The sequence below is a fragment of the Vicia villosa genome, unplaced genomic scaffold, assembly GCF_029867415.1.
Source record: "Vicia villosa cultivar HV-30 ecotype Madison, WI unplaced genomic scaffold, Vvil1.0 ctg.000910F_1_1, whole genome shotgun sequence".
NCBI classification, from domain to species: Eukaryota; Viridiplantae; Streptophyta; class Magnoliopsida; order Fabales; family Fabaceae; genus Vicia; species Vicia villosa.
Window position 1 is genome coordinate 437,680 of NW_026705408.1, and position 27,784 is coordinate 465,463.

Below are 27,784 nucleotides of genomic sequence, written 5' to 3' on the forward strand. Positions count from 1 at the left end.
GAGTAGAAATGGTTTTAAATGGAATAGCCGGTCATTGTCGGTAGGTGATTACTCCAAAACAACAACCCTAATGATTTTGATGTTTTTTATTTTTTAATTTTATTATAAGGACAGGAAGCAGTAGTAGATACCAAGAAAAGTTGAACAATGTTATTATACTGTAAATTAGACTTTTTAATTGTACAACTCTTGTTTTTTTCTTCTTATATATTGAAATGGTCCAAATCTATTGAATGCGTGTCGAGCTTTTTATATGACTTACTGTAGCTGATTCAAAGTCAAGCAGAAAACAATATACATAGAAAAGACATGGAAGCTTCAGCTATGATCAAGTCCTTATAAATAATTGTTTATGCTAAAGGAAAAAGGCACACAACAATAAAACCAAGAATCCATTGTCGGGTACCAATAGCTCTGCTATAGTTCTATTGCTATGTCTCATCCAAAGTACAATGTGTTCCTCAGCTTTAGAGGAGAGGACACTCGTGACAACTTTACGAGTCATCTTCGTGCAGAATTGTGTAGGCAAAGGATTGAAACATTCATAGATGATGATAAACTTGACAGAGGCGAAGAGATTTCACCAGCACTGTGCAAAGCAATAGAAGCATCAGCGATTTATGTGGTTATTTTGTCGGAACACTATGCTTCTTCCACTTGGTGCTTAGATGAACTCACAAAGATACTAGAATGTAAGGAGAGATATGGAAGGGAAGTGATACCTGTCTTCTACAAAGTGGATCCGTCAAATGTTAGGCATCAGAGACAGAGTTATGCAGACGATTTATTTAAACATCAACGACGATTTGGAGACAAAGTGGACCCATGGAAGGCTGCTCTAACCCAAGTAGCTAATCTCTCTGGCTTGGATTCTCAGAAAATCAGGTCATTAATTTATTTACACGTTCTTCTCACGTTTTTTTATTAATAAGTGTTGGAACAAGCAATCACAAGAGTGGTGAATAATTGAGTGTGAAGAGGGGAGAAATCACAAGAATGAGATAGAGAGAGTAATTAATGATGGTGTAAATATGAGCATTATTTATTATAGAAGATCAAGTCCTCTGATGGCCACATTCCTTAGTCATGAAGCTAGGGCAAGCCACTTTCTAGCTTTCTAGCCTAGATCCAAGGTGCCTCTATAAATACCTTATTTTTAGAATGAGAGAAGGATCTCCAATTTCTCCGAAAAATACACACAGGACTTCTCTGATCAAGCCCAAAGTATTCTAAACACCACAAATAATCCTACAAATACAGGGCTATCATTGTTCCTTTTAACAAGTATAGGGGCAACTGTTATGTGTTGCTCACAAAGGCCCAGGACAAACAGCCCAGTGGCAAAGCGATGGTAGCGATCATGAAAAACATTGACTCATCTATTACCTCTAAAGTAGGTAATTTCTCCTTCAGGAATATCATGGCTCACCAGACATCCATATCAATTTGACGGCTAATTATGGTGCACGTCGCACTCAATGTTTTTGGTTAAAGCCTCTCCCACTATATAAGAGAGAAAATGCGTCATTCTCAAGTAATCAAAATCCATTTTCATTCTCACATCACTTCTTATTTTCTCACTGATTTCGCGTTAGAGTGTTAACTTTCCATGTCAACAACCTCTCACCACACCGGAAGCCCAAATCCACCGTAGCAAAACACTACTTTATCATTCGCCGAACGATTTCTGTTCCACCACGAAACATCTTTATAAGTGGTTGATTAAGTTTTCAGACGTACCCATTTGACAATAACTCAAGGGACAAGGATTGATCCTTGAATGATGACTCTAAAATACAACACTACTAGGGACGGAGTTGAGACCTAACTCGAGGTGTCGACTTTTTAATTCCCAATAATAATAAAAAAATTTATGATATATAATTTATATATATAAAAAATTAAATTATAGTTTTGTAATGAATAATATATATTAATTTTATTCAAGTTAAACAAACTTAAATATTTATGAAGAATCCTTAAATGTCACCTATATATGTGAATATATCTTATGTCCTTTATTTTTTGTTGTCTTTAATTGTTGTTACATCCTAGTATCATTTGGTTGTGAAACTGTTTTATGCAGGTGTTGGTTCACCCTCAAATTTCTTTTCATTTAGTTTTTATGAAGATGAGAGTAATGCTTTAAATTTTTGCATTATTTTTCAGGCCAGATAGTAAACTTGTTGAAGAGATTGTGAAAGATATTCTGAAAAAATTGAATAGTTGTATCTCAAATGATCATGAAGGAAATATTGGAATTGACAAGCATATTGAACAAATCCAAACCTTGTTGCACCTCGAGTCATCGACAGTTCGTACTATAGGAATATGGGGTATGGGAGGGATAGGAAAAACTGAAATTGCCTGTGCAATCTATGAAAAACTTGCAACTCATTTTAGTTCCAGTGGCATAGTTAAAAATGTTCAACAGGAAATAAAGATATATGGAGTAGACCATGTAAAAAGCAAATACTTATCACACCTTCTAGTTCAACAAGGCATTACTTCCTCTGGACTCAACTTTTTATTTGATCCTAGGCTCAAACGTACAAAGGTTCTTCTTGTTTTTGATGATGTGAAAGATTCTGATCAATTTATTGATTTGATTGGAACATGTAGTAATTTTGGCCACGGGAGTAGAATCATCGTGACAAGTAGAGACAAACAAGTGCTTAAGAATGCTAATGTTGATGAAATGTATCATGTAGTTCAGATGGATGATAAAGATTCTCTACAACTATTTTGTTTAAATGCATTTAAACAAAGAGAACCAATAGAAGCTTATGCGAGTTTAACAGAAAAGGTATTAAATTATGCTAAAGGAGTTCCATTAGCTCTTAAAGTTTTGGGCTTATTTCTCCAGGGTAGAACAAAGGAAGCATGGGAAAGTGAGTTGCAAAAGCTCAAAAAGATTCCCAATCCTAAAATTTTCAGTATTTTGAAGTTGAGTTTTGATGGACTTGATGACGAACAAAAAGAAATATTTCTTGATATAGCTTGTTTCTACAGAGGAGAAACCGAGAAACTTATTGTTCAAACATTGGATTGTTATGGTTTTTCTACTCGTATTGGAATGGATGTTCTTCAAGATAGGTGTCTTATATCTATTTTAGAAGATAAAGTTTGGATGCATGATCGAATTCAAGAAATGGGACATGAAATTATTCGACAACAAAGTGTCAATAATCCGGAAAAACGTAATCGATTGCACAAACCTGATGATATATATGATGTTTTAAAAAAGAACAAGGTATGATTTTTAGCCCCTCAAATTTAACTTGCTAACTCATTCTCTATCTCATTCACTAGTTTTATTTTTCACTTGTAAAATTCTTAAAAGCTTAAGTTGATATATTTGATCATGTTTTAAATAACTACATTAATTTTTTATTCAATTTTTGCTTATATTTAAGAAAAAAAAGAAAGTAATACATTTCATAGAATCCTTTTTACTGCTTATTCATCTCTAATAATTCTCATTGATGGTGTTTACGGACAGGGAACAGATGCAATCCAGGGTATATTATTGAACCTAGGCGAAATAAAGAAAGTTAAATTACATTCTGAAACTTTTAAGAATATGCTTAATCTCAGAATGATCCGGTTCTATGATCCTTATAGGTTTAAAAGTTACTTAAATGTGACTTTTTATACATTCTTGAATGGTTTTTCGGATAATTTGAAATTTCTTAGTTGGGATGGTTTCCCTCAAAGATCTCTGCCGCAAGACTTTTGCCCAGATAATCTTGTTGCACTTGATATGCCTTATAGTGATCTTGAACAACTTTGGAAGAAAGATAAGGTATTTTGTTTCAAGCTTTATATTATGTGCCTTTGTGCTTTGATTATAGAATTATATTTCGATCATAGAATTATATTTAAAAAATATTTTATATTGAATCTTGTATATAATTTTTAGAATAATTTAAATATTCATAAATTATTATAACTTAAAAATATTATAAATTAAAATAAAATGATTAAGTTTTATTATGTTAAATTTAATACAAACCTAAGAGTCCTTGGAAACTCAGGACACGCAACAATGTTAATTTTTTTGAGAAAGAGTTTTATCATCTATTGTGGTCATCTCTGACTCGAGAGATTAATCTTTATAGTTGCGCGTAGAGGATACGCGATTTATAAAACGTTAATACAAGCACGCCTCTATCAATTACGTATAGAATGTTTGTTTATACCAATTCAACCATGTTTTATCATCTCCATTATTTTATTTTATTTTTTACTTTATGCACTCTAGTTCATAGGGGAATGGTGCCGTAGTAATTCAGATTTCGTGCCGAGAGGTCATGGCACTGGTCAAGTATTGTTCCCACCAGAAATCGAATTCGGTATTCCCCGAACCTTTGTTCCTTAGCAGGAGCAAGGAGTGAGAATATGCCAGACTAACTAACAGGGGTCTACGGCCTAGCCTACACAGGCCAAGGCCAGGCTAGACTTTTTTTTAAGTAGAGAAGGCTTAGGCTTTTTTATAAGCCTATTTAGTTAAATAGGCTAGGCCACAGACCATGAAAAAAACCTTTTAAGCCTATCAGGCCAACCTATTTTATGAATAAATTTATTATTATTTTTTATATTATATTTTCTACTTTATAATAAAATACAAAAGTAAAGTTTAGTTATCTTGAAGAACTTGTGAAAATAAGTTGAAAAAATCTTAAGAATAATGTTATAAGTTGTTTTCATAAATTCTCCAAAACTAATAATCTCACAAAACTTATGCTATTATCTAAGATCAAATAAATCAATGTAAACAAATATTTAATTTCATTATACTTTTGATTCTCAAGTATATTTAAACATTAGTTGATGTGTTTATTTACATATGCTCAAATGATATAGGCTTTTTAAATAGACTAATAAGGTCTTCGAAAAGGTTAAGCTGGGGCTGAAAAATAAGCCTTTGGTAGGCCAAAGGTGAGGCTTACGCTTTGAATTTTTTAGTAGGTCAGGCTTAGGCTTGGCAAAACCTAACTCGATTCAGCCTATTCCCACCCCTAGCAGGAGCTCGTTTAATTTCAATTATTATGTATACAAAAAATTAAATGATTTAATATTGGATTAAATATGTTTGTAGTCCCTATAAAATTATCAAAAATGGCTTTTGGTCCTTATAAAAAAAATATCGACTTTTAGTCTCTATAAATTACTTTTGTACGCAGTTTTAGTCCTTCTATATGGATTAAAACTGAGTGCAAAAGTAATTTTATAGGGACTAAAAGCTGATATTTTTTTATAGGGACTAAGAACCAAAATTAAGATAATTATAGGGAACAAAAACATATTTAACCCTTTAATATTTATAGTCATGTAATTTAATAGTATTCATTAATATATATATATATATATATATATATATATATATATATATATATATATATATATATATATATATATATATATATATATATATATATATATATATATATATATATATATATATATATATATATATATATATAATTTACCATGATCAAAGTAATAATTTAGACCTCTTAAAGTAGAAATTTAGTTAAGAGAAGAGAAATAATTCATCTCGTATTTCAACAATTTTTCCAACAAAGATTAGTCTCCGATGAAATCTTTGTAACTATAACATTGTAACAAAAAGTAAAGTGATTTTAAAAAGTCGTGTGTGTGGCAAACGGGCATGCCCGCCCCGTTTAGACCCGCCCCGCAAAAGCCCGCGAAAAAACGGGGCGCGACGGGCATATTAGAGAGTGCGGGTCTAAAACCTTGTCCCGCCTCGCAAAAAAGTGAGGGCGGGGAAAGCCCGCGGGTATTGAACCTTTTAGGCCTAAAAATAGTAAAATTGAATGAAAAAGCTCATGCCCGCAAAAAAACGGGGCAGGGCGGGGCGGGCATACTAAAGGGAGCGGGCCTAAAACCTCCCCCGCCCCGCGAAAAAGTGCGGGTATAACGGGCTTTCCCCACGGGCCGGACCCGTTTTGCCACCCCTCGTGAACATGTCTTCATATCATTCTAGAGCTTGAATTGAGTCCTGCTATATAAACTTCAATTTTTTTTTATCATCACTGTTATTTGGTACACTTTTCTTATTAACCTATTCAGCTTTATGAATGGGTTCAAGTTCATAGTTGATGATTTATTCTTTTTTTTCTAGACTTTACCAAATTTGAAGAGACTTAACCTTAGCTGTTCTCAGAAGATGATTGGAATACCAGACCTGTCTTTGTTTCCAAATATTGAAGAAATAATTCTCAGTGGTTGTGTAAGTTTGGAACAAGTTTACTCCTCTAGCATCCTCCACAAACTTAACTGGTTATATGCAGATGGTTGTACATCACTCAAGAGTTTAAGTATTCCTAGCAATATTCTATCAAGATCAACTGGATCAGTTCATCTGTATGGCTGTCACAACCTTGAAACAATTTTAGTCACCAGTACAACTGATGTTGTTCAATCATACAGTTGTTTTAATTCCTATGAGTCAAATTTTGAGGGAGGCGACTGGATTGGGGATGTGGATATAGATTCCGATATGTTTCCAAGTATCAGTAGGTTAGATCTTTCGGAATGTGAGTCCCTAACATGCCTACCAGCTGAACTTATAAATTTGAAGTTTCTGACAAGACTTTGTCTCGGTGGTTGTTTAAAGTTGGAAGAGTTACCTGAAATCGAGGAGATTATGGAAAATCTAAAAGTGCTCAACTTAGAAAAAATAGCAATACAGGAACTACCTTCAACGCTACACCGTTTGGTTGGGCTTGAAGAATTGAGTTTGCGAGGTTGCAAATAGCTTAAGACTATTCCATCTTCCATTGGAAGTCTAAGCAAACTTGTTAAGTTAGACATTACCTACTGTAAATCACTTGAAACTTTTCCAAGCAGCATTTTCAAATTGAAGTTGACAGAACTTGATTTTTCTGGTTGCTCAATGCTTAGGATTTTTACAGAAATCCCAAGTGACATTGGTCGTATGTCATTCTTGACTAAAATTTCACTTCAAGGAGGCAGAATTGTGAATCTTCCTGAGAGTATTGTTCATCTCTCAAGTTTGAAATCACTTAATTTAAGTGATTGCAAAAGCCTTGAATGTATTCCAAAGCTTCCACCATGTCTAAATGAGTTGTTGGCATTAAATTGCACATCCATTAAGAAAGTGGTGCCAAATTCATGGTTGAAACTCATGTCAGATTACAATGACGAAATAGATGATTTCTACGAATTCCGTCTCACCAACAGTGAAGAGTTAGACGCATCTTCTTGGAGTTATATCGTAAACAAAGCATGGATTAAGATCGCTGATGATGGATATCGGTCAGCGCTCTTCTGCTTTCCAGGGAGTAGAGTTCCGGATTGGTTCCTTCACCGAGGCCAGGGACATTCAATAACTGTGAAAAATAATGATGGATATGTGTGCAGTGAAAATGGGCTCATTGGTTTCGCTCTCTGTGTTGTTTTTGGAGGTGATGACACAAGAACAAGAGGCAGTAGAATTACATACAAATTAAGCCTTTTATATGATGATAAGTCATTCGTTTTTTATGACGATTTGAATTGGAAGCCAGAAGATAGTTGTATCATCCGAGATCACACATTCTTATGGAAATATCAATTAGACCGAGCAAGCGTTGGCAACAACCTCATTCATGCCCAAAACTTCACTTTTGAGATCATAGGTGATTATTTTAGGCGCTCAGATTGTCAATTAAACATAATGGTGAACGAGTGTGGAATTCATCCTCTGTATGGAAGTAAGTAATTTTTATTATGTGAATAAATTGTCTTATCTCCAATATAATTTTCTGTTGCAAGCTTTAAATGTTGAAATTTTGTTGTAAAATTCACAATTTTGCAATTCACAAATCATAAGTACCCTGAGCTGAATACTTCTTATGGCATTTCATGGATTCCTTGGCACATGTTTTGAACTGTCACCATTTTGGATACCATAAATTTTAAAATTTTTGGTTAAATAAAATCCCAATATTCCAAATATACATGTTAACTAATGTTTTGACTTTCGAATGATTGTTGTTGTTATAAATGAACCTCATATCGTTGACTTTGATTTTACTTTCTGTATCGATTAATTTTGGTAAATGGATAACAAGTTGTTATTTGTATTTCAGACATTTGGTAGACACAACTCAGAAGCACCATTTTCCGCACTTAAAGGAGAACACAAATCACCCCTTGTCATAGAGACTGCTCATTTAAATTGAATGTGTGATTTATTGATGTTTGGGTATGCAATAGTTAGTTGTGGTTTGACATTTTAATTGATTAAATTATGTAACAGATTCAATCTATTAAAACTCTTTTTAAGCATTCTTCCACATTGTTTAGGAAATAAGTAATTTCTTGAAAAATTCTTGTTATGCAACAGCAGTGTATATTGACGTGCAAGCATCTTTTCCTACTTTTGAGCTCTCCACGTTATGATCACTTGTTTAATTATTAGTATGAGATCAACTGATCCGATGCTCCTATATTTTTGTACAACTGTGATGTGAAAGTCAAGGAGTAGAAATGGTTTTAAATGGAATAGCCGATTATTGTCTATTAGAGTTTGACCTAACTCATCCTTACAAAACCGGTTGGTAAGGTGAGGAGTGTCCCTCTATATATAATCTTTCAATGCTCTATCTCCAACCAATGTGGAACTTTAGGATCTTCCTAATATTGTCGGTAGGTGATTAGTCCATATTAGAAAGATCCTGATCTCCCACATTGGTTGGAGATAGAGCATTGAAAGAGTATATATTGAGGAACACTCCTCACATTACCAACCGGTTTTGTAAGGATGAGTTAGGTCAAACTCTTATATAATATCAGAGCCTATTGATTGGACCATGGGCCGTCCACCGTTAATATACACCCATGCCCAAAGATTGCTGGGCGTGAGGGGGTGGGTGTATTAGGAATATCTCCTCACCTTATCAACCGGTCAAACTCTAATAGTCCAAAACAATAACCCTATTGATTTTGATGTTTTTTATTTTTCTTCTTAAATAATGGTTTGAAATGGTCCAAATCTATTGAATGCGTGTCTAGCTTTTTATATGACTTACAGTAGCTGATTCAAAGTCAAGCAGAAAACAATATATATAGAAAAGACATGGAAGTTTCAGCTATGATCAAGCCTTTATAAATGATTGTTCTATCTAAAGGAAAAAGACACACAACACAATAAAACCAAGAATCCGTTGTCGGGTACCAATAGCTCTGCTATAGTTCTATTGCTATGTCTCATCCAAAGTACGATGTGTTCCTCAGCTTTAGAGGAGAGGACACTCGTGACAACTTCACCAGTCATCTTCATGCAGAATTGTGTAGGCAAAGGATTGAAACATTCATTGATAATAGACTTGTCAGGGGCGAAGAAATTTCTCCAGCACTGTGCAAAGCAATAGAAGAATCAGCTATTTATGTGGTTATTTTGTCAAAACACTATGCTTCTTCTACGTGGTGCTTAGATGAACTCACAAAGATACTCGAATGTAAGGAGAGATATGGAAGGGAAGTGATACCTGTCTTCTATAGGGTGGATCCGTCAAATGTTAGGCATCAGAAAAAGAGTTATGCTGACGATTTTGTTAAACATCTGCCATTAGGCGACAAAGTGGACGCATGGAAGGCTGCTCTAACCCAAGTAGCTAAACTCTCTGGCTGGGATTCACAGAAAATCAGGTCTCTAATTTATTTACATGCTCTTCTCGTTATTATATATGTAGTAGTTCTGATATATATATATACTCAAGTTTTATGCGGGTGTTTGGGTTCATACTCAAGTTTCTTTTCATTTAGTTTGTATGAAGATGAGAATAATGCTTTAAATTTTTGCATTATTCTCCAGGCCAGATAGCACACTTGTTGAAGAGATTGTGAAAGATATTCTGAAAAAGTTGAGTCCTTGTGGCTTATATAATCATGAAGGAAAGATTGGAATTGACAAGCATATTGAACAAATCCAAAACTTGTTGCACCTCGAGTCATCGGCTGTCCATATTATAGGAATATGGGGTATGGGAGGGATAGGAAAAACTGAAATTGCCGGTGCAATTTATGAAAAACTCGCAACTCATTTTAATTCTAGAGGCATAGTAAAAAACGTTCAACAGGAAATAGAAAAATATGGAGTAGACAATGTTAAAAGCAAATACTTATCACACCTTCTTGATAAACAAGACATTACTTCCTCTAGATTCAAACAGACAAAGGTTCTTCTTGTTTTTGATGATGTCAAAGATTCTGATCAATTTATTGATTTAATTGGGACATGTAGTAATTTTGTCCACGGGAGTAGAATTATTGTGACTAGTAGAGACAAACAAGTACTTAAGAATGCCAATGTTGATGAAATGTATCACGTAGTTGAGATGAACGAAAAAGATTCTCTACAACTCTTCTGTTTAAATGCCTTTAAACAAAAAGAACCAATAGAAACTTATGCGAGTTTAACAAAAAAGGTATTAAATTATGCTAAAGGAGTTCCATTAGCTCTTAAAGTTTTGGGCCTATTTCTTCAGGGTAGAGCAAAGGAAGCATGGGAAAGTGAGTTGCAAAAGCTTGAAAAGAATCCCGAGCCTAAAATTTTCAATGTGTTGAAATTGAGCTATGATGGACTTGACGACGAACAAAAAGATATATTTCTTGATATAGCTTGTTTCTGTAGAGGAGAAACCGAGAAATGTGTGGTTCAAACACTGGATTGTTATGGTTTTTCTACTCGTATTGGAATGGATGTTCTTCAAGATAGGTGTCTTATATCTATTTTAGAAGGTAGAGTTTGGATGCATGATCGAATACAAGAAATGGGACATGAAGTTGTTCGACAGCAAAGTGTCAATAATCCGGAAAAACGTAGTCGATTGCACAAACCTGAAGATATATATAATGTTTTAAAAAAGAACAAGGTATGTTGGTTAGCCCCTCAAATCTACTCTATCTCTCTCATGAGCTTTATTTTACACATATTGCAAAATGCTTAAAAGTTACTAGCTTTAGTTTCAAATATAAATTAAAATTGATTAATATATTTGATCAGAATTTTTAACTAATTACGTTAATTTTTTATTTATTTAATTTTTGCTTATATTTAAGACAAGAGAAAGTAGTACATTTCACGGAATCTTTTTTACTGTTTATTTATCTTTAATAATTTTCATTGTTGGCGTTTAGGGACAGGGAACAGATGCAATCCAGAGCATAGCATTGGACTTAAGCAAAATAAACGAAGTTCAGTTACATGCCAAAACTTTTAAGAAAATGCATAATCTCAGAATGATTAAGTTCTATAATTCTTATTGGTTTGAAAGTTACTCAAATGTGACATTTCATACATTTCTTAATAGTTTTCCAGATAATCTAAAATTTCTTGGTTGGGTTGGTTTCCCTCAAAGATCTTTGCCGCAAGATTTTTGCCCAAATAATCTTGTTGCACTTGATATGCATTCAAGCGATCTTGAACAACTATGGAAGAGAGATCAGGTATTTTGTTTCAAGATTTATATTGTGTGTTTTGTACTTTGATGATAAATTATATTTTAAAAATATTATATATTGAATCATATATATAACTTTTAAAATAATTTAATTATTCTTACATTACTATAACTTAAAAATATCTATTATACTCCCTCTATTCCTTATTATAAGCAAAAATTTAATTTTTTAGATTCATTGAACAAAAGATGTATCTAATAGATATATAGTCTAATGTATCTAATGGCTATATAACTTATTCTTAACAATATTATAATTGACAATTAAAAACAATTTAATTTTTTCATTATGATTTAATAGAAATTACTTACATTGTAACTGAAGTGTTTAATTACTTTATATTAAAAAATTTAATTGGTATGCATCATTAAGTATAAAAAGAATTATACCATCAATATATGTCAATTATATGTCAGTTAATTTTTTTTCTTATTAATCAATTCAACTTTTTGAATGGGTTCAAGTTCATAGTTGGTGACTTATTCTTTTTTTCTAGACTTTACCAAATTTGAAGAGACTTAACCTTAGCTGTTCTCAGAAGATGATTGGAGTACCAGACCTGTCTTTGTTTCCAAATATTGAAGAAATAATTCTCAGTGGCTGTGTAAGTTTGAAAAAAGTGTACTCCTCTAACTTCCTCCACAAACTTAACCGGTTATGTGTAGATGGATGTACATCACTCAAGAGTTTAAGTATTCGTAGTAATATTCTATCAAGATCAACCGGATTAGTTGCTCTGCATGGTTGTCGCAACCTTGAAACAATTCTAATCACCGGAACAACGGATGTGGTTCAAACATACAGTATTGTTAATTCCTATGAGTCAAATTTTGAGGGAGGCGACTGGATTGGGGATATGGATTCAGATATGTTTTCAAGTATCAGTGAGCTTTGTTTGTTAGATCTTTCGGAATGTGAGTCCCTAACATGCCTACCAGCTGAACTTATAAATTTGAAGTTTCTAACAAGACTTTGTCTCAGTGATTGTTTAAAGTTGGAAGAGTTACCTGAAATCAAGGAGATTATAGAAAATCTAAAAGTGCTCAACTTAGAAAAAACAGCAATAAAGGAACTACCTTCATCGCTACACCGTTTGGTCGGGCTTGAAGAATTGAGTTTGCGAGGTTGCAAAAAGCTTAAGACTATTCCATCTTCCATTGGAAATCTCAGCAAACTTGTTAAGTTAGACATTACCTACTGTAAATCACTTGAAACTTTTCCAAGCAGCATTTTCAAATTGAAGTTGACAGAACTTGATTTTTCGGGTTGCTCAATGCTTAGGATTTTTCCAGAAATCCCAAGTGACATTGGTCGTATGTCATTCTTGACTAAAATTTCACTTCAAGGAAGCAGAATTGTGAATCTTCCTGAGAGTATGGTTCATCTCTCAAGTTTGAAATCACTTAATTTAAGTGATTGCAAAAGCCTTGAATGTATTCCAAAGCTTCCACAGAATCTAATTCAGTTGTTGGCATTTGATTGCACATCCATTAAGAAAGTGGTGCGAAATTCATTGTTGGCACTCATGTCTGATTCCAATGACAAAATGGATGGTTCCTACGAATTTCTTCTCACCAACAGTGAAGAGTTAGATGCATTTTCTTGGAATTATATAGTAAACAAAGCATGTATTAAGATCACTGATAATGCATATCTGTCAGCGGTCTTTTGTTTTCCGGGGAGTAGAGTTCCAGATTGGTTCCTTCACCGTTGCCACGGGCATTCAATAACTGTGAAAAATAATGATGAATATGTGTGCAGTGAAAACAGGCTCATTGGTTTTGCTCTGTGTGTTGTTTTAGGAGGTGAAGATATGGATGACTCAAGAAGAGGTAGTAGCATTACATACAAATTAAGCTTTATATCAGATGGTAAGCCATTCGTTTTTCATGACGATATGAATTGGATGCTGGGAGATAGATTTATCATCCGAGATCACACATTCCTATGGAAATATGAATTAGACCGAGCAACCATTTGCAACAAGCTCATTCATGCCCAAAGTTTCACTTTTGAGATCCTAGGTGATGATTATGTTAGGCCCTCAGATTATCAATTAAACGTAATTGTGAAAGAGTGTGCAATATGTCCTCTGTATATTCGAAAGAACCAAATGTGAACAATATTTGAGTCGGATGAGTAGTTGTTACAAGTAAGTAATTTTTCTTTTGTGAATAAATTGTCTCATCACCAACAATTTTTCTGTTGCAACCTTTAAATGTTGAAATTTTGTTTTATAATTCACAATCTTGGCATTTTTTAATTAACAAATCACAAGTACTCTAAATTGAATACTTTTGTGGCATTCCATGGATTCCTTGACATAAGTTTTCAAATGTCCGGTATCAACAATTCAGCACATGTTAACTTGCTTTGTTTTTCCATGACTACAATTTCCTTGATCTGTTACTATTTTGGCTACAATAAATTTTTAGAATAGTTCGGGTAAATAAAATCAAATGTTTACATGTCCATTAATGTTTTGACTTTTGAATAATTTCAGTGAATTAGGTTGGTGCATTTAGTTGCAAACCTATAAACAATTAAACATTTTGCTTCATCAATCTAGAGAAATTAGTCTCATAGTATCATTGATCTTGTCAAGCTACTTAACTTTGATTTTACTTTCTCTATTGTTTCATTTGGTAAATAGATAACAAGTTGTTATTTGTATTTCAGACATTTGGTAGACACAACTCTGAAACATCATTTTCAGCACTTCAAGGAGAACTCTAAACACCCCCTCGTCAATCGTCATAGAGAGAGAGACTGCTCATTTGAATTGAATTTGTGATTTTGTTGTATTTGGGTATGCAATAGTTAGCTGTGGCATGACATTTAATTTGAAGACCGTTTCGATTTTCAAATGTACAACAGATTCAATCTATCAAAACTCTTTTTAAGCATTCTTCCACATTGTTTAGTAAATGTGTTTATTATTATAAGTATCACAGTAATAACTTGTTGTAGTTAAAATCAGTACTCTAATAACTAATTTGTCGAAAGAATTGACATCCCTTAATATAAACATCCCAGCCTTTAGAAATGAAAAATAAGATTCTTTTTATGCAACAACAGAAAAATGTTGGCTCTTAGAAACAGTAGTGAATTAAAGCACAAAATTCCTACTCTAAAGTATCACAAGGGTGTTTTGTTCAGCTCTTTCCATATAGCTTCTGACAACTGCTCAGCGTTATACTCGACTCCGAAGCATCTCACAACTTCCATGTCAGGGTTCAACAAATACCTGATTGTTTTAACACTTATATCTATGTTAAGTGTAATCATACAGAATTTCATAAGGAAATGCATGAGAGCAGAATAATGGCTTACATGTTATGGGAACTGTCAACAAGATAATCAGTTCCATCCTCTTCTACCTTTTTAAAATACACACGATACTCTTGTGCCATCTTCCTAATAGCTGCAACTGTTCCAGTTAATCCTACGATTCTTGAGCTAAACTCTGTAGTACATGTACATTAAAGGGAAAAAGAGACAACGAAAGTTAAAAGGACGCATGTTGTCTTTGAATATAAAATAGAACATAATTTACTAAATCCAAAAGTTTCAGTAATTACAAATCACAATATTTTTGTCAATGAGACAATCTAACCTTCAAGGTATGCACGGAGTTGTGAGGGAGTATCACGTTGAGGATCAATGGTAACAAATACTGGCAGAATTTTAAGATTCTGTTTTGATTCTGGATCATAATAAACGCATTCTGTTAAGGTTTATCAGAAAATAAACATAATAAAGTAAGCAGAGATAGAAGTGTCAAACCTAAGGTATCAATTGCCTTTGCCATAAGGTGAACTTGTTCTGGCCCAATATCAGGAGATGAGGTATAGCCAAAGTACAGGAGGATCCAATTACCAAGAAAATTGCGTTCTGTAACCGTCTGTTTTTCTTTATTAACCAGAGTAAAAGGACCACCAATTATAGGTCCACTGACTATATTTCTACTGCAGCTATCCCGCTGATCGCCTGGATCCAACAAACAAAGTAACTAAGACAACAGACATAAAAACAACTTATAATGCAATTACACTTATCAAATCAAGTAACTCGCCATGGTTTGATATCTAAAACTGGAAAATTAGAACTACAAAATGAAAAGGTTCTATTTCACCCCAAGGTCACAAATGATTCCGTAAATATAACCATGGATTAGAATAATGACAGAACTTATGTGGTTATTACAAAGTATTGGCTTGACCATTTCAACTGCATGCCTTACTTTTGCAAGTCAGGTCATTTTAGTTAGTATAATTCAACTCCACCCAAATCATAAAGCAATAGAACTAGGATCTATCCCTAGCTCTGACTTTAGTGCCAACAAATGGCTACTTGGTAAAACAGTAGAACCATTAAAAGAAATACGATATTAGGGATACAATACAAAAACGGATCCTCAATTATCTCGGCAACACTTCATGTGCGTATATTTAGTTATACAGCTCAATTTATAGGAAGTATCTGATAGTGAATTTGCAACATATTAGGATATGAACCTACCATTCTCCTCTGATTGTTTGCTCTAGCCTTCTAGGTATACTAGATATCTAGATATAGTCATCAAAGTATATGCAGCTCACTGAGAACCGGCTTGAGACAAATGAAGACCAAAGAAAAACACTATTTTTGAGAGATTAAGTTTCATTAACAGCGAGTAATTAACAGCAAGTAACTAAGTTGGATAAAACTAAGAAAAATAGAGCACCTAAATCTTACTGAATGTATTTTGCCTAGTCGAGTATTTTAGCAGAACCCCTCCCTAAATATATTTTACAAGCTGGCATGAGTACCCATGAAATGGCACTAAAAGTGACTTGAATAGGTTAGGTACATTACTATGATCCAAAACCTAATGTACAAAATATTGTGTGACAAAATGAGCAGAATATATATAGCTCCTCAGTTGTAGAGAGTGATTGCTATCCGATTTTAATGTAATGTGAAAGTTTCATGTTTGTCATATGTTTTGGAAGCTGGCACACTTGTATAAATGTAATTAACAGAGTCATAGAAACCAAAAACAATTATGTTACAACAACAATTCAGCCTTATCCCACTAAGTAGAGTCGGCTACATGAATTAACTTCTGCCATAATGTTATATCTAAGACCATACTTCTATTCAAATCGTTAATCTCAAAATCTTTATTAATAACTTCTGTTATAGTTTTTCTAGGTCTTCCTCTACCTCTAACTGTTTGACTCTTCTTCAGCTCTACGGGGATAACGATTAACGACATTGCAACTCATACAGGCTTATGGCGAAATTAAAAAAAAAGAAAAAATTGAAAAAACTTGGAAATACCTTTTGGAACAACTCTCCTCTCATCATTATAATGAAAAAAAGCCGCAATCCCGGCAAACCCTAGAGCAACAGCTGCCTACAGGGAAAAAAAATCAAGAGTAGCACTGTTACATTGAATTCTAATCCACTTGAAACAAGATTCACAATCATACAATCCCTGCATAGTAATGATAATAATGAAAGAACAAAAAAAAAACAGGAAATTAACGGAAAAGGTAACATACAACAGTTTTAGCTCCCCAGGAGGAGGAGGAGCGAGAACCCTCAGATTGTGAAGGAAATACAGGATGAAGATCATGTCTTGGTTTATCACGTTTTGTAGAATTTGAATATCTAACAGATTGAGTTTTGTTGGAGGGAACACGCCTATAACAACAACAAAAAAATAACAATAACTACACATGAGTCGCATGAAATTGGAAAATAAATTGAAAAAGAGTGAAAATTTGGGGTTTAGAGAGTGACCTGGGAAGAAGAAGAGCGAGAGCTTCACGGGTGGAACGGTGTTTGGAAGAAAAGTGTAAAAATCTTGAAACAGTCATGGCTATTGGTAATTAATTAATATTCTAGATTTTAAGTTTTGAGAATAAAACGGTGGAAAGGGTTTTTGGTGAGAAAAACCCATGACATGTTATGCTGCTGATACAAATTTTGAAATTTTATTTTTCTTGTTCACCAAGATTATACCAGAACAGAGATATACGATACTCACGGTCTGACCTACCTTCATTATCGTTTTTTTTCATGTTGGATAATGGAATTTTTTTAATTAAAAGAGGGTTTGAGTCCATGATCGAAAAGAAAAGTGGATATAAAAATGAAGGGATTAAAGTTAAAATCTCAAATCTAATAAATTTTAAAATTAGAAAGACTTTGTTTTTATTGAAGTTTATAGATACATTAGTATGTATATCATTCCTATAGTTGATTAATGAGTTTATTTAAAAAATAATTTTTTTCCATGTAAGAAAATTCTTTTATATATATATATATATATATATATATATATATATATATATATATATATATATATATATATATATATATATATAAAGGGATATATTTACTCCATGAGTAAGTTATTATAACTTATTCTATATTTTGATAATTTATTCTTATTCTTTATCATTTTTAACGATTAGATTAATAAGAATTAATGGTCAAGATGTGGATTAAGTTATAATAACTTACTTCCCTCCTATATATATATATATATATATATATATATATATATATATATATATATATATATATATATATATATATATATATATATATATATATATATATATAATTCTTTTATACACAACCAATCATAAAATTTGAATTAATTAAAAAATAAATACATAATTTTCTTTCTTTTTCATAATTTCAACCACCTCATAAATTCAATTAAAAACAAAAGGGTTAAATATGTTAGGGGTCCTATAAATATTGCAACTTTCAATTTTAGTCCCTACAAAATTTTCCTTCAAACAATGGTCCTCGCAATATTTTCCGTCTCTATTTTTGGTCCCTACCGTTAAATTTCACTAACGGAGGCTTACATGTCATGCCATGTGTCATGCCACGTCAGTTCAAGTCAATTCTAAAGAAAAATGACATATTGCGGGGGGTTTAAACCCCCTTAAAATAACTTGAAAAAACAATCACATATAAAGAACAGTAAAAAGAACCGTAACTTTTTTTTAATCTTCTTATTTTGAAAATTTGATCTAAATACAAATGTGATATATAGTAATCAAATATTATTTTATCTTTCTCCAGTCATTATCCTTCCAAATAATTTACAAAATCATCTATTAATAGTCTATTTCCTTTTTATATAAGAAATGTCTTCTTCACTTTATTTTCTAAACCAAAAAACAAATGTAAGAAAGTAAATACAATTAATAGATTTTCTACTATATTTTATGCAATATGTTCTACTTCAAATTTTAGATTTTAGACTATCACTCCTAATCATTGAGATATTTATATTAATAGCTCCCAATTTTCAGCATCATACTTTACTGACAAATCACACCAGAAGCATTCCTGCACTTCAGGAATCTTTTTGAAGGTGTACCCAATCCTTAATCCATGGGACCTGTTGTATGTATTTTTCAAATTCAAGGTTTTTAAATTTTAGTTATAATTGAGTAGTGCCCATAGTTGCATGATGGCTAATGTGGTATGATTTGGGATTTAATTGCAGCTCAATGAGTTTTGTCATCGATGCATGCATTAGATGATGCAGTTCGTGAATTAAAGTAATGTATAAACCCATTGAATTTAATATGGCCTCTCTAACTTTATATTAACTTAAGAGGAATAATGTTCAGGAAGACACTAATTTGGCTCATTGTTGACACTGTTAATTACTTACATAATTCAATAAGATGTATTCAATTGAAACCTCTATTGCATATATTAAAGCAAAAAACCATAAAATAAAATAAAACAATTAAGTTAACTGGATCATGAAAAAGTTACTATCTAACTAATTTCAAACTATTAATTAATCATTACTCTGTCCCTAATACATCATCAATTGCAAAATAGAGACTATAAATGAATGAACGTACCATGCAGGTGTTAATAGAAACACCAATGAAAACAAATTCATGATAAATAAGCTTTCACTGATATAATAGAGTTCCATAATTTCCATCACTATGTAATCAAGTACATTAACAAATTAATATAAGATCAATTTATACCAATGCCAACCATATTTATTTATGTATATGAAAACCAAGTAACAATCATAAAAAATAACCCTGCAATCAAACGAGAATTAAATCGTCATCACTTCTATTCTCAAGAAGCTAATGTAATATAAATCAAGAATCATAATGAACAAGACATATACCAAGACACCCAGAATAACATGCCTTAAGACGAACATCAAGTAGACCCTCATATTCATTCGTGGAGGTAGTACTCGTGGTTCATTGTTCAGTGGCTGTGTCGTGGTGGTGGTTGCTGTAGATGCGGCAATGGTGGAAGGTTTTCTATGTTTAATGGATTTTTGCTTTAGTATATGTAATAGAGGTTGTTAAATATGGTTTAGATATTATTAACATTCTTATCTCATGGTATATAGAAGATGCAAAGAGGATTGAGAGAGTGTAATCAAGGTTTGTAGGTTTGATAATGTGAAGAATGAGGGTAACAAAGATTTCCCTACCAACAGTTTGATTAATTGCTCATGTAAATTTCTGGTTTTTTAAGTTATTTAAAGGGGGTTTAAAACCACCGCAATCTATCTATTTTTAATTAGTATTTACTTTAATTGACGTGGCGTTACACGTGGCGTGTCACGTAAACCTCCGTTAGTAAAATTTAACGGGAGGGACTAAAAATAGGGACGGAAAATATTGCGAGGACCATTGTTTGAAGAAAATTTTTGCAGGGACTAAAATTAAAAGTTGTCATATTTATAGGGACTAAAAACTTATTTAACCCAAAACAAAATTAAAATAAATTAAAATTATTCTCTATTTTTATTGGTTGTTCTTAAGAATATAGATTTAGATTGTTTCCATGCAAGTATTTCTCTCCATGTAAGTGGGAGTTGTCAAAAAAATGAATTTGTTGCGGCGCTTGAATAGAGTAGTCTCTAAGAAACTAATTGGTGGACCTTTGTCCAACTTGCTCACTAACAATGATAACAACTTTGCATGGTATAGAGCCCTTACTGTCAATGACCTTCCAACAGTCCTCCAAGCAACTAATTGGTGGACCTCTGTCCAACTTTAAAATAATAAATGATGCAATCTCATTACTTAAACACGGGTTGTAGCAGGAGGGCAATTGAAGGCCCCTTAAACATAAATTATCATCTATTGACACAGTTTTCCATAACTTAATCTCCAAAACAAGATTGAATTTAACAGTGGGATTGATGAGTTCAAGATAGTCATACCTGCATGCAATGGCTTGATGAGAGCAGGAGAGATGAGTAAAGGTAGTTTTAACAGAAATTTAACCATTACTAATAGTTAGCTTCCAAACTTTCCTATCTTCCTTTATCGTTGATGAACACCCCAATTGTGAGTCGAGGCGCAGCAAGACACATGAGCACCAAATATTGAGGAAGAATTATAAAATTTCCCTCAATGATGTCATGCAACTTGGCCTTCAAATTACCATGCATATTTGAAAGAATTTGCATAAGATTAACTAGAGTTTTCCCACACCAATTGTGCAACCACAAATTTCTCTGGCATGTTTTTCAAACAGAGATGTCAATAATCAGTTAAGTTGGCCTCATGATTCTTTAGAACCCCTATGTCTGAAAGAGGATTACTTAATCAAATCCATTCCTTCAAACTTGCTGCCTTGGAACAATGACAACCTTCCATCTAAAGCTATGACTGTCTAGAAATTAATGCTTGGGAAACTCCATATTGATGATCAACTTATGTATAGAGGGTGTAACATAGCCTCTGTTTGTTCTCTGAGCATATCCAGTTTTGAAATTCTGGAACACATTTTCTTCGCTTGCAACTATGCAAGACGCCTTTGGTTCTGGTTATGTAGGAATATTAATGATAATCACTCTCCGACCAACTTAGAGAATTTATGGAAGATTGGTAATGGTTCTCCTCAATGCTCCTTAATCATCACTCTAGCATTGTTTACATTTTAAATGGCATTTGGAATGCTAGGAATGCCTCTAGATTTATAAACAAAACTCATACTATAATTAGTATTATTGCAATTTTCAAGCATTGAGGCTCAAATGTCTCACGCTAGAAACAACGATAATCTTTGTGCCACATCTTCCATGGATGACTTCCTTCTGCTTAAAGCCTTTGATACCTCCCTTTGGCTGCCTCGTGCTCCCTCCATCAAAGAGATCATTTAGTAACCTCCTCCTCAAGGTTGGCTTAAATTTAACTGTGATGAAGCTTTCTCCCCAGGTAATGACAAGGCTGGTTGTAGAGGGATCGCTCGTGATAATTTTGGAGTTTTTGTATTTGCTTTCTTTTGAAGTATCATCGGTCCCTCTTCTTTTTATGTTGAGTGCATAGTTGTTATATGAGCTATCCAATGGCTAAAGAAAAATCTGTTAGAATAATAATGCAAATGTGAGTAAGTGAAGAAATAGTCCACATTGGATAGAAATGTGGTGACTTGAACATTTATAAGTGGGAGAATTCACTCACTTATCACCTTAAGGTTTTAAGGTTTTAGGTGAACAAGTGGTGTGTCTCTCACAAAGATGCCTAGTCCAACTGTTGTGAATTCAATACCAAGAACAAAGTATAATACAATGGAAGAATAAAGGACAAGGAAGAAGAGGAACACAAGAATTGGTTATAACTGCTATTCTTTTACTTTCTCTTAAAACAAGATTACAAGTTTACAAGAATAACAAATAACCTCTCTCACCCTAAATTAGGATTTGCAGCTTAGCAATGATGAGAGACTAGTATGCTATTTATAATAAGACCTAACATACTAACTAATGGGCTTTTTCAGCAAGGCCCATTACACAAGCCAACTTAATAAACAAGCTAACTTAACAAATTAGGGTTTAAACACTAAAACCTAATTTAACATGCTAACAGCCCTAGCATCTTCGACATCTGCATGCTAGACCCATCTTCGACTACAGCATGCACACTTCGACACCAGCATGTGAACAATCCTTCGACTTCATGCTTAACTCTGTCGAACTGTCGAACCAAGAAGCTACCCTTCGACAATACTAGAGTTCGATCCAATATCTCACAAATCTCCACCTTGGACCTAACTCTACAACGTCAAGGAACAGACTAGCTTTCTTCATGCAGCTTTATCAACTGCATACAGTTGAAAAACTTGCATCTCGACAATGTCTTGGTGATCATATCAGCAGCATTGTCTTCAGTCGAAACCTTCAGCACTTGGACTTCTCCACGCTCGATTACTCCTCTGACGAAATGCAGCCTCACATCAATGTGCTTAGTTCGCTCATGATAGGTTGAATTCTTCGACAGGTGTATTGCACTTTGACTATCACATTTAACAGTGAAACCTCGACCTTGAAGTTTCAGCTCCTTCGCAAAACCTTCAAGCCACAATGCTTCTTTCACAGCTTCAGTTAGGGCAATATACTCCACTTCAGTGGTTGATAGAGCAACAACCTTCTGAAATGTTGCTTTCCAACTAATTGCAGTGCCAAACATAGTGAAAACATATCCAGAAATAGATTTTCTGGAATCCATACAACCTGCATAATCAGAGTCGACATATCCTTCTATTACTGCTTTACTATCTTCACCCAAGGCTCCACCATAAATTAGGACTCTATTCAGAGACCCATTTATGTACCTTAAAATCCACTTCAATGCTTGCCAGTGAGCCTTTCCAGGGTTCGCCATGTACCTGCTTACAAGACTTACTGCATATGCTATGTCGGGTCTAGTACAGACCATAACATACATCAAAGAACCAACTATATTAGCATATGGGATGCTATTCATATAGGCTCTTTCGACATGAGTACTGGGACACTGATCAATACTCAGCTTGAATTGAGGGTTTGTTGGAGTCACAATTGGCTTCGAATTCGACATACCAAACTTTTCGAGAATCTTTCGTAGATATGCCTCTTGAGATAAGCATAACTTCGACTTCTTTCTATCTCTTTGAATGTCAATTCCAAGAATCCTGGAAGCAGCTCCCAGATCCTTCATATCAAACTCCTTATTAAGATCAGCCTTCACCCTCGTCACATCTTCAACATTGTTGCTTGCTATGAGAATATCATCCACATAAAGCAACAAAATAACAAATGAATTACCAGGTCGAAATCTGAAGTAAACGCAGTGGTCGAACTGACTTCTAATGAAACTTATGTGTGCCATGAACTTGTCGAATCTCCTATTCCACTGTCGAGGAGATTGTTTCAGCTCATACAAAGATCTCTTTAACTTGCACACATAATCTTCCTTCCCCTTTTCGACATACCCTTCAGGTTGCCTCATCAGGATCGTTTCATCTAGATCACCATACAAGAACGCAGTCTTCACATCCATCTGTTCTAGTTCAAGATCGAACTGTGTCACCATGGCAAGCAACATTCGAATGAACCTATGCTTCACAACAGGAGAAAACACATCATTGAAGTTGACACCTTCTTTCTGAGTGAAACCCCTTGCAACTAACCTTGCCTTGTATCTTTTCGGCGTCACTCCTTCAATTCCTTCCTTAACTTTGAAAATCCATTTACAGCTGACTAACCTTGCCCCAGCAGGTTTCTTGATCAGTTCCCAAGTATGATTATCATGAAGAGATTTCATCTCATCATCCATGGCCTTCAGCCATTCATTCTTATTTCGACTCCTCATAACTTCCTTATAGTCTTTAGGTTCTTCGTCTAGAACCTCACTTGCAGAGATTAAGGCATAAGCTATAAGATTTGCATATCCAAGTCTCTGAGGTGGCTTGATGACTCTTCTCGACCTATCTCTCGACAATAGGTAGTCATCGTCAGTTTCCTCAACTTCAGCATCTTCTGCTTCTTCTTCGACTTCATCTGGGATATGCAATTCAGCATCAACATGCTCCACCTCAACAGGAATCTCTACCTGTTCCAGCTCTTCGTCAGATGTTTCTGTACTTCGACCAACATCATCAGTTTTCTTAAAAGCCATTTCAGCTTCATTGAAAACTACATCTCGACTAGTGATACACCTCCTGTGACCTGGCTCTAGGCACCATAGCCTATAAGCTTTGACTCCTTCGGGGTATCCCATGAACATGCATTTCAGAGCTCTAGGTTCGACCTTGTCTTGCCTAATGTGAGCATAGGCTATGCATCCAAATACTCTCAGTTTGTCGAGATCTGGTGGATGTCCCGACCAAACTTCTTCAGGTGTCTTCATATCTAACGCTGTCGAAGGACATCTGTTTATCAGATATGTTGCTGTCGAAACAGCCTCAGCCCAGAACACCTTCGTTAACCCCGCACTAGTCAACACGCATCTGACTCTCTCCAAAATAGTTCGATTAAACCTTTCAGCCAAACCATTTTGCTATGGAGTACCTGCAGTAGTTATATGCCTTGCAATACCAGAGGCAGCACAAGAACTGTCGAATGCCTTATTGCAAAATTCAAGGCCATTGTCGGTTCTCAACCTCTTGACCTTTTTGCCAGTCTGATTTTCAACCAGAGTCTTCCAACTTTTGAAATTCTCAAAAGTTTCATCCTTAGTCTTCTGGATGAATACCCATAATTTTCTGGAATAATCATCTACAATGGATAGAAAATACCTTGCTCCTGAATGTGATGGATGTAACACCCCATAAAATTCTTTATTTAACTTAATTAATTTTTGGATTAAATATTAGAATTATTTGAGTTAACTGAGAAAAATGGGAATAATGAGACGGATGGGCCAGTGTCGCTTTTAGTAAAGAGGGGGGGTGTATTGGTAGGCCCTATTACTAATTAAAACAGTTTTATTTTATTTTCCACAAAATAGAGGAATTGTGGGAAAGAGGAATAGAACTAAGGAGAAGAGAAGAGTCTGAACGTGAAAAGAGAAGAGGAGCAGAGAAGTGCGAACCGAGGAAGAGCGAAGAATCAACCTTCAGGTAAGGGGGGACTCTTCCGTTTATCTTCTATTATGGGATTATAGGTAGTATGATAGAATTTGATCGTGTTATTCGTATCAATTGGGTTGTGCTTAGGTTATAGAAGTGTTAGGTTTTGGGAGGATTGATGCATATTGATTATATTGATCATGTATTGGTGATAATTGGATGGTTGAATGTATTATAAATGTGTCATAATATGTGTTATTTCACTGTATGCGAAACCTGGTTGGGATGAGATTGGTTTGGTAGTGATTCGGTGAAAGAGGGACGAAATCGCAGGCTGTTTTCTGCTATTCGGAGTTCTGGAAATCGCCAGTTCGCGCCGCGTCCAGGAGTTGGCGCCGCGAACTGCTTGGCAGAAGGCCAGGAAGTTTTGTTGTGTTTAGTACGCGCCGCGAGCGTATGGCCGCGCCGCGAAGGCGTAGTTCCTTCTCGTTCCGCGCCGCGAAACCTTGTTTGCGCCGCGAAGGCGTAGTTCCGATTCGTTCCGAGTCGCGAATGTGTGTGGTGCCGCGTGCTGTTAGTTGTTGCGACAGGTCGTTTTGACAAGTTTAAAAATGTGTAACTTTTAAACCGTAAACCGGATTTTGGTGCCGTTTCGAGTACAGTGAAGCTAATCTAATAATTTATATACTCAAATGGTGTTTTGAGTTGTGGCTTGAATTATTTTAAAAACACCCGATCTTATTTGTTTGTGGCGGGATATGTTTATAGGTACACTAATGAATGTCTTACCTGTATGATGTTGTGGGTATAACTGGTGTTTATTATACATGTATTGTTGGTATGAGATATGTGTTTTATTGATGATTATGACATTGATCGATTTATGTGGGTGATGAGCATGTTATGGTTGATGCATGCATTCATAATCATTATGTGGCTGGTCCTTGACGATGGTGGATCAGTGGTAGCTAATTCCCATTGTGTGGAATTAGTGAGTGGGTGTTACCGTATCCTTGACGATGGTGGGTCGGTGAGTTGGGTTATCCCAGATTTTGGTACCACATGCATGTAGTTGCATTGCATTAGGCTGTTTTGCTATTATAACATGAATGGAAGAATGTCCAATGTTATAATATGTGTTAATTCGGTTGTTTGCTTACTGATTGTATGGTTCGAATCTGATCATAACTGGGATTGGGTGAATGGCATGTGAAATGATATTTTATTATCTATATCTTATAACATTAGTTAAATGTGAATGAGACTCACCCTTACTGTTGTTATTTTTCAGATTGAGGAGTAGCTCTCGTACTTGGTGAGGATTAGCTCGTCAAGTAGTTCATTAGAGTCAGTTGGGTCTGTGTCATGCTCTGGTCGTGTAACACTGAGGGCGTCGTTTAGAGTTACTTGTTAAACTCTTTTTATTTTGGATGGATTTTTATGTTGATGTTTTAAGTCTGTGACTTGGCTGTTTGTTATTCAGATGTTAAAGATAATTCCGCTGTGTTAAACATGATGATCTGAATAAATTTGGTTGACGTTCTCTTTTATGGCATGACATGAGTATTATTGTCTAATTATTTGGAAGTTGTAATGCCCTTTTTCATGTTTACTCTGATTATTGTTTATTATTTATGCGGGGTATTAGAAGGGTGTTACAATAGTGGTATCAGAGCATAGTCGGTCGTTTGAGTCAGAGTCTTAGTGTCGGTTGACCCCTCGTATGCGATTAGTGTAAGATTGACACTGTCGATACTTCTTGTTCTAATAAATATTGTTTGATATTTAGCAGAACAATGGCCGGAAGAGGAGGAAGGAACGACGACGCGATTGTTGAGGCTCTCAGTATGATTGCTGGTGTGTTGGGAGGGAATGCCAATGGAGCTGGAATTGGTGCTGACAGGCAGCTGAATAGTTTTCAGAGGAACAACCCTCCGTTGTTCAAAGGCACTCACGATCCCGAAGGCGCCCAGAAGTGGCTGAAGGAAATTGAAAGGATCTTCCGGGTGATTGATTGTGACGAAAATCTGAAGGTGAGATATGGGACTCACATGCTGTCTGAAGAAGCTGATGATTGGTGGATGGCTAGTAGGGACGAACTGCAAGCTGCAGGTATTGCAATCACTTGGGCTGTGTTCAAGAGAGAATTCTTGCGGAGGTACTTTCCTGAGGATGTTAGAGGCAGGAAAGAGATTGAATTTTTGGAGCTGACACAAGGTAACATGACTGTGCCGGAGTATGCGTCCAAGTTTGTTGAGCTGGCAAAGTATTATGTCCACTACAATAATGATGAGATTAAACAGGGTATCAGATACCAGAGGATTCGTAGGTTTGTCGATTTGGTTGACTGCAGCCGAATCTTTGAAGAGGACAATATTAAACTGAAGTCGTCACACTCTCGCGAGTTAGTCGACAGGAAAGGGAAAAAGCATATGGATCG

The 27,784-nt window shown here is 34.7% G+C and overlaps 3 protein-coding genes across 3 annotated transcripts; 2 read left to right on the forward strand and 1 right to left on the reverse strand.

Moving 5' to 3' along the window:
• Positions 1-334: 334 nt before the first annotated feature.
• Positions 335-14,398, forward strand: LOC131632130 (uncharacterized). The gene is made up of 10 exons (XM_058902906.1): positions 335-885; positions 2,170-3,253; positions 3,503-3,805; positions 6,149-6,773; positions 6,942-7,734; positions 9,226-9,681; positions 9,848-10,907; positions 11,173-11,481; positions 11,993-13,648; positions 14,176-14,398. Exons 1-9 carry the CDS (start codon positions 434-436, stop codon positions 13,613-13,615), a joined length of 6,705 nt encoding a protein of 2,234 aa, XP_058758889.1. The 5' UTR covers positions 335-433; the 3' UTR covers positions 13,616-13,648; positions 14,176-14,398.
• Positions 6,780-8,578, forward strand: LOC131632102 (disease resistance-like protein DSC1). The gene is made up of 2 exons (XM_058902873.1): positions 6,780-7,742; positions 8,121-8,578. The coding sequence occupies exons 1-2, from the start codon at positions 6,923-6,925 to the stop codon at positions 8,129-8,131; spliced, it is 831 nt and encodes a 276-aa protein (XP_058758856.1). The 5' UTR covers positions 6,780-6,922; the 3' UTR covers positions 8,132-8,578.
• A 120-nt stretch (positions 14,399-14,518) lies between the features above and the next one.
• LOC131632101 (protein SCO1 homolog 2, mitochondrial-like) lies at positions 14,519-17,534 on the reverse strand. Its single transcript, XM_058902872.1, has 7 exons — positions 17,287-17,534; positions 17,046-17,187; positions 16,822-16,897; positions 15,283-15,486; positions 15,113-15,202; positions 14,830-14,962; positions 14,519-14,743 (listed from the first exon to the last, which is right to left on the reverse strand). Exons 1-7 carry the CDS (start codon positions 17,361-17,363, stop codon positions 14,635-14,637), a joined length of 831 nt encoding a protein of 276 aa, XP_058758855.1. The 5' UTR covers positions 17,364-17,534; the 3' UTR covers positions 14,519-14,634.
• Positions 17,535-27,784: the final 10,250 nt, after the last annotated feature.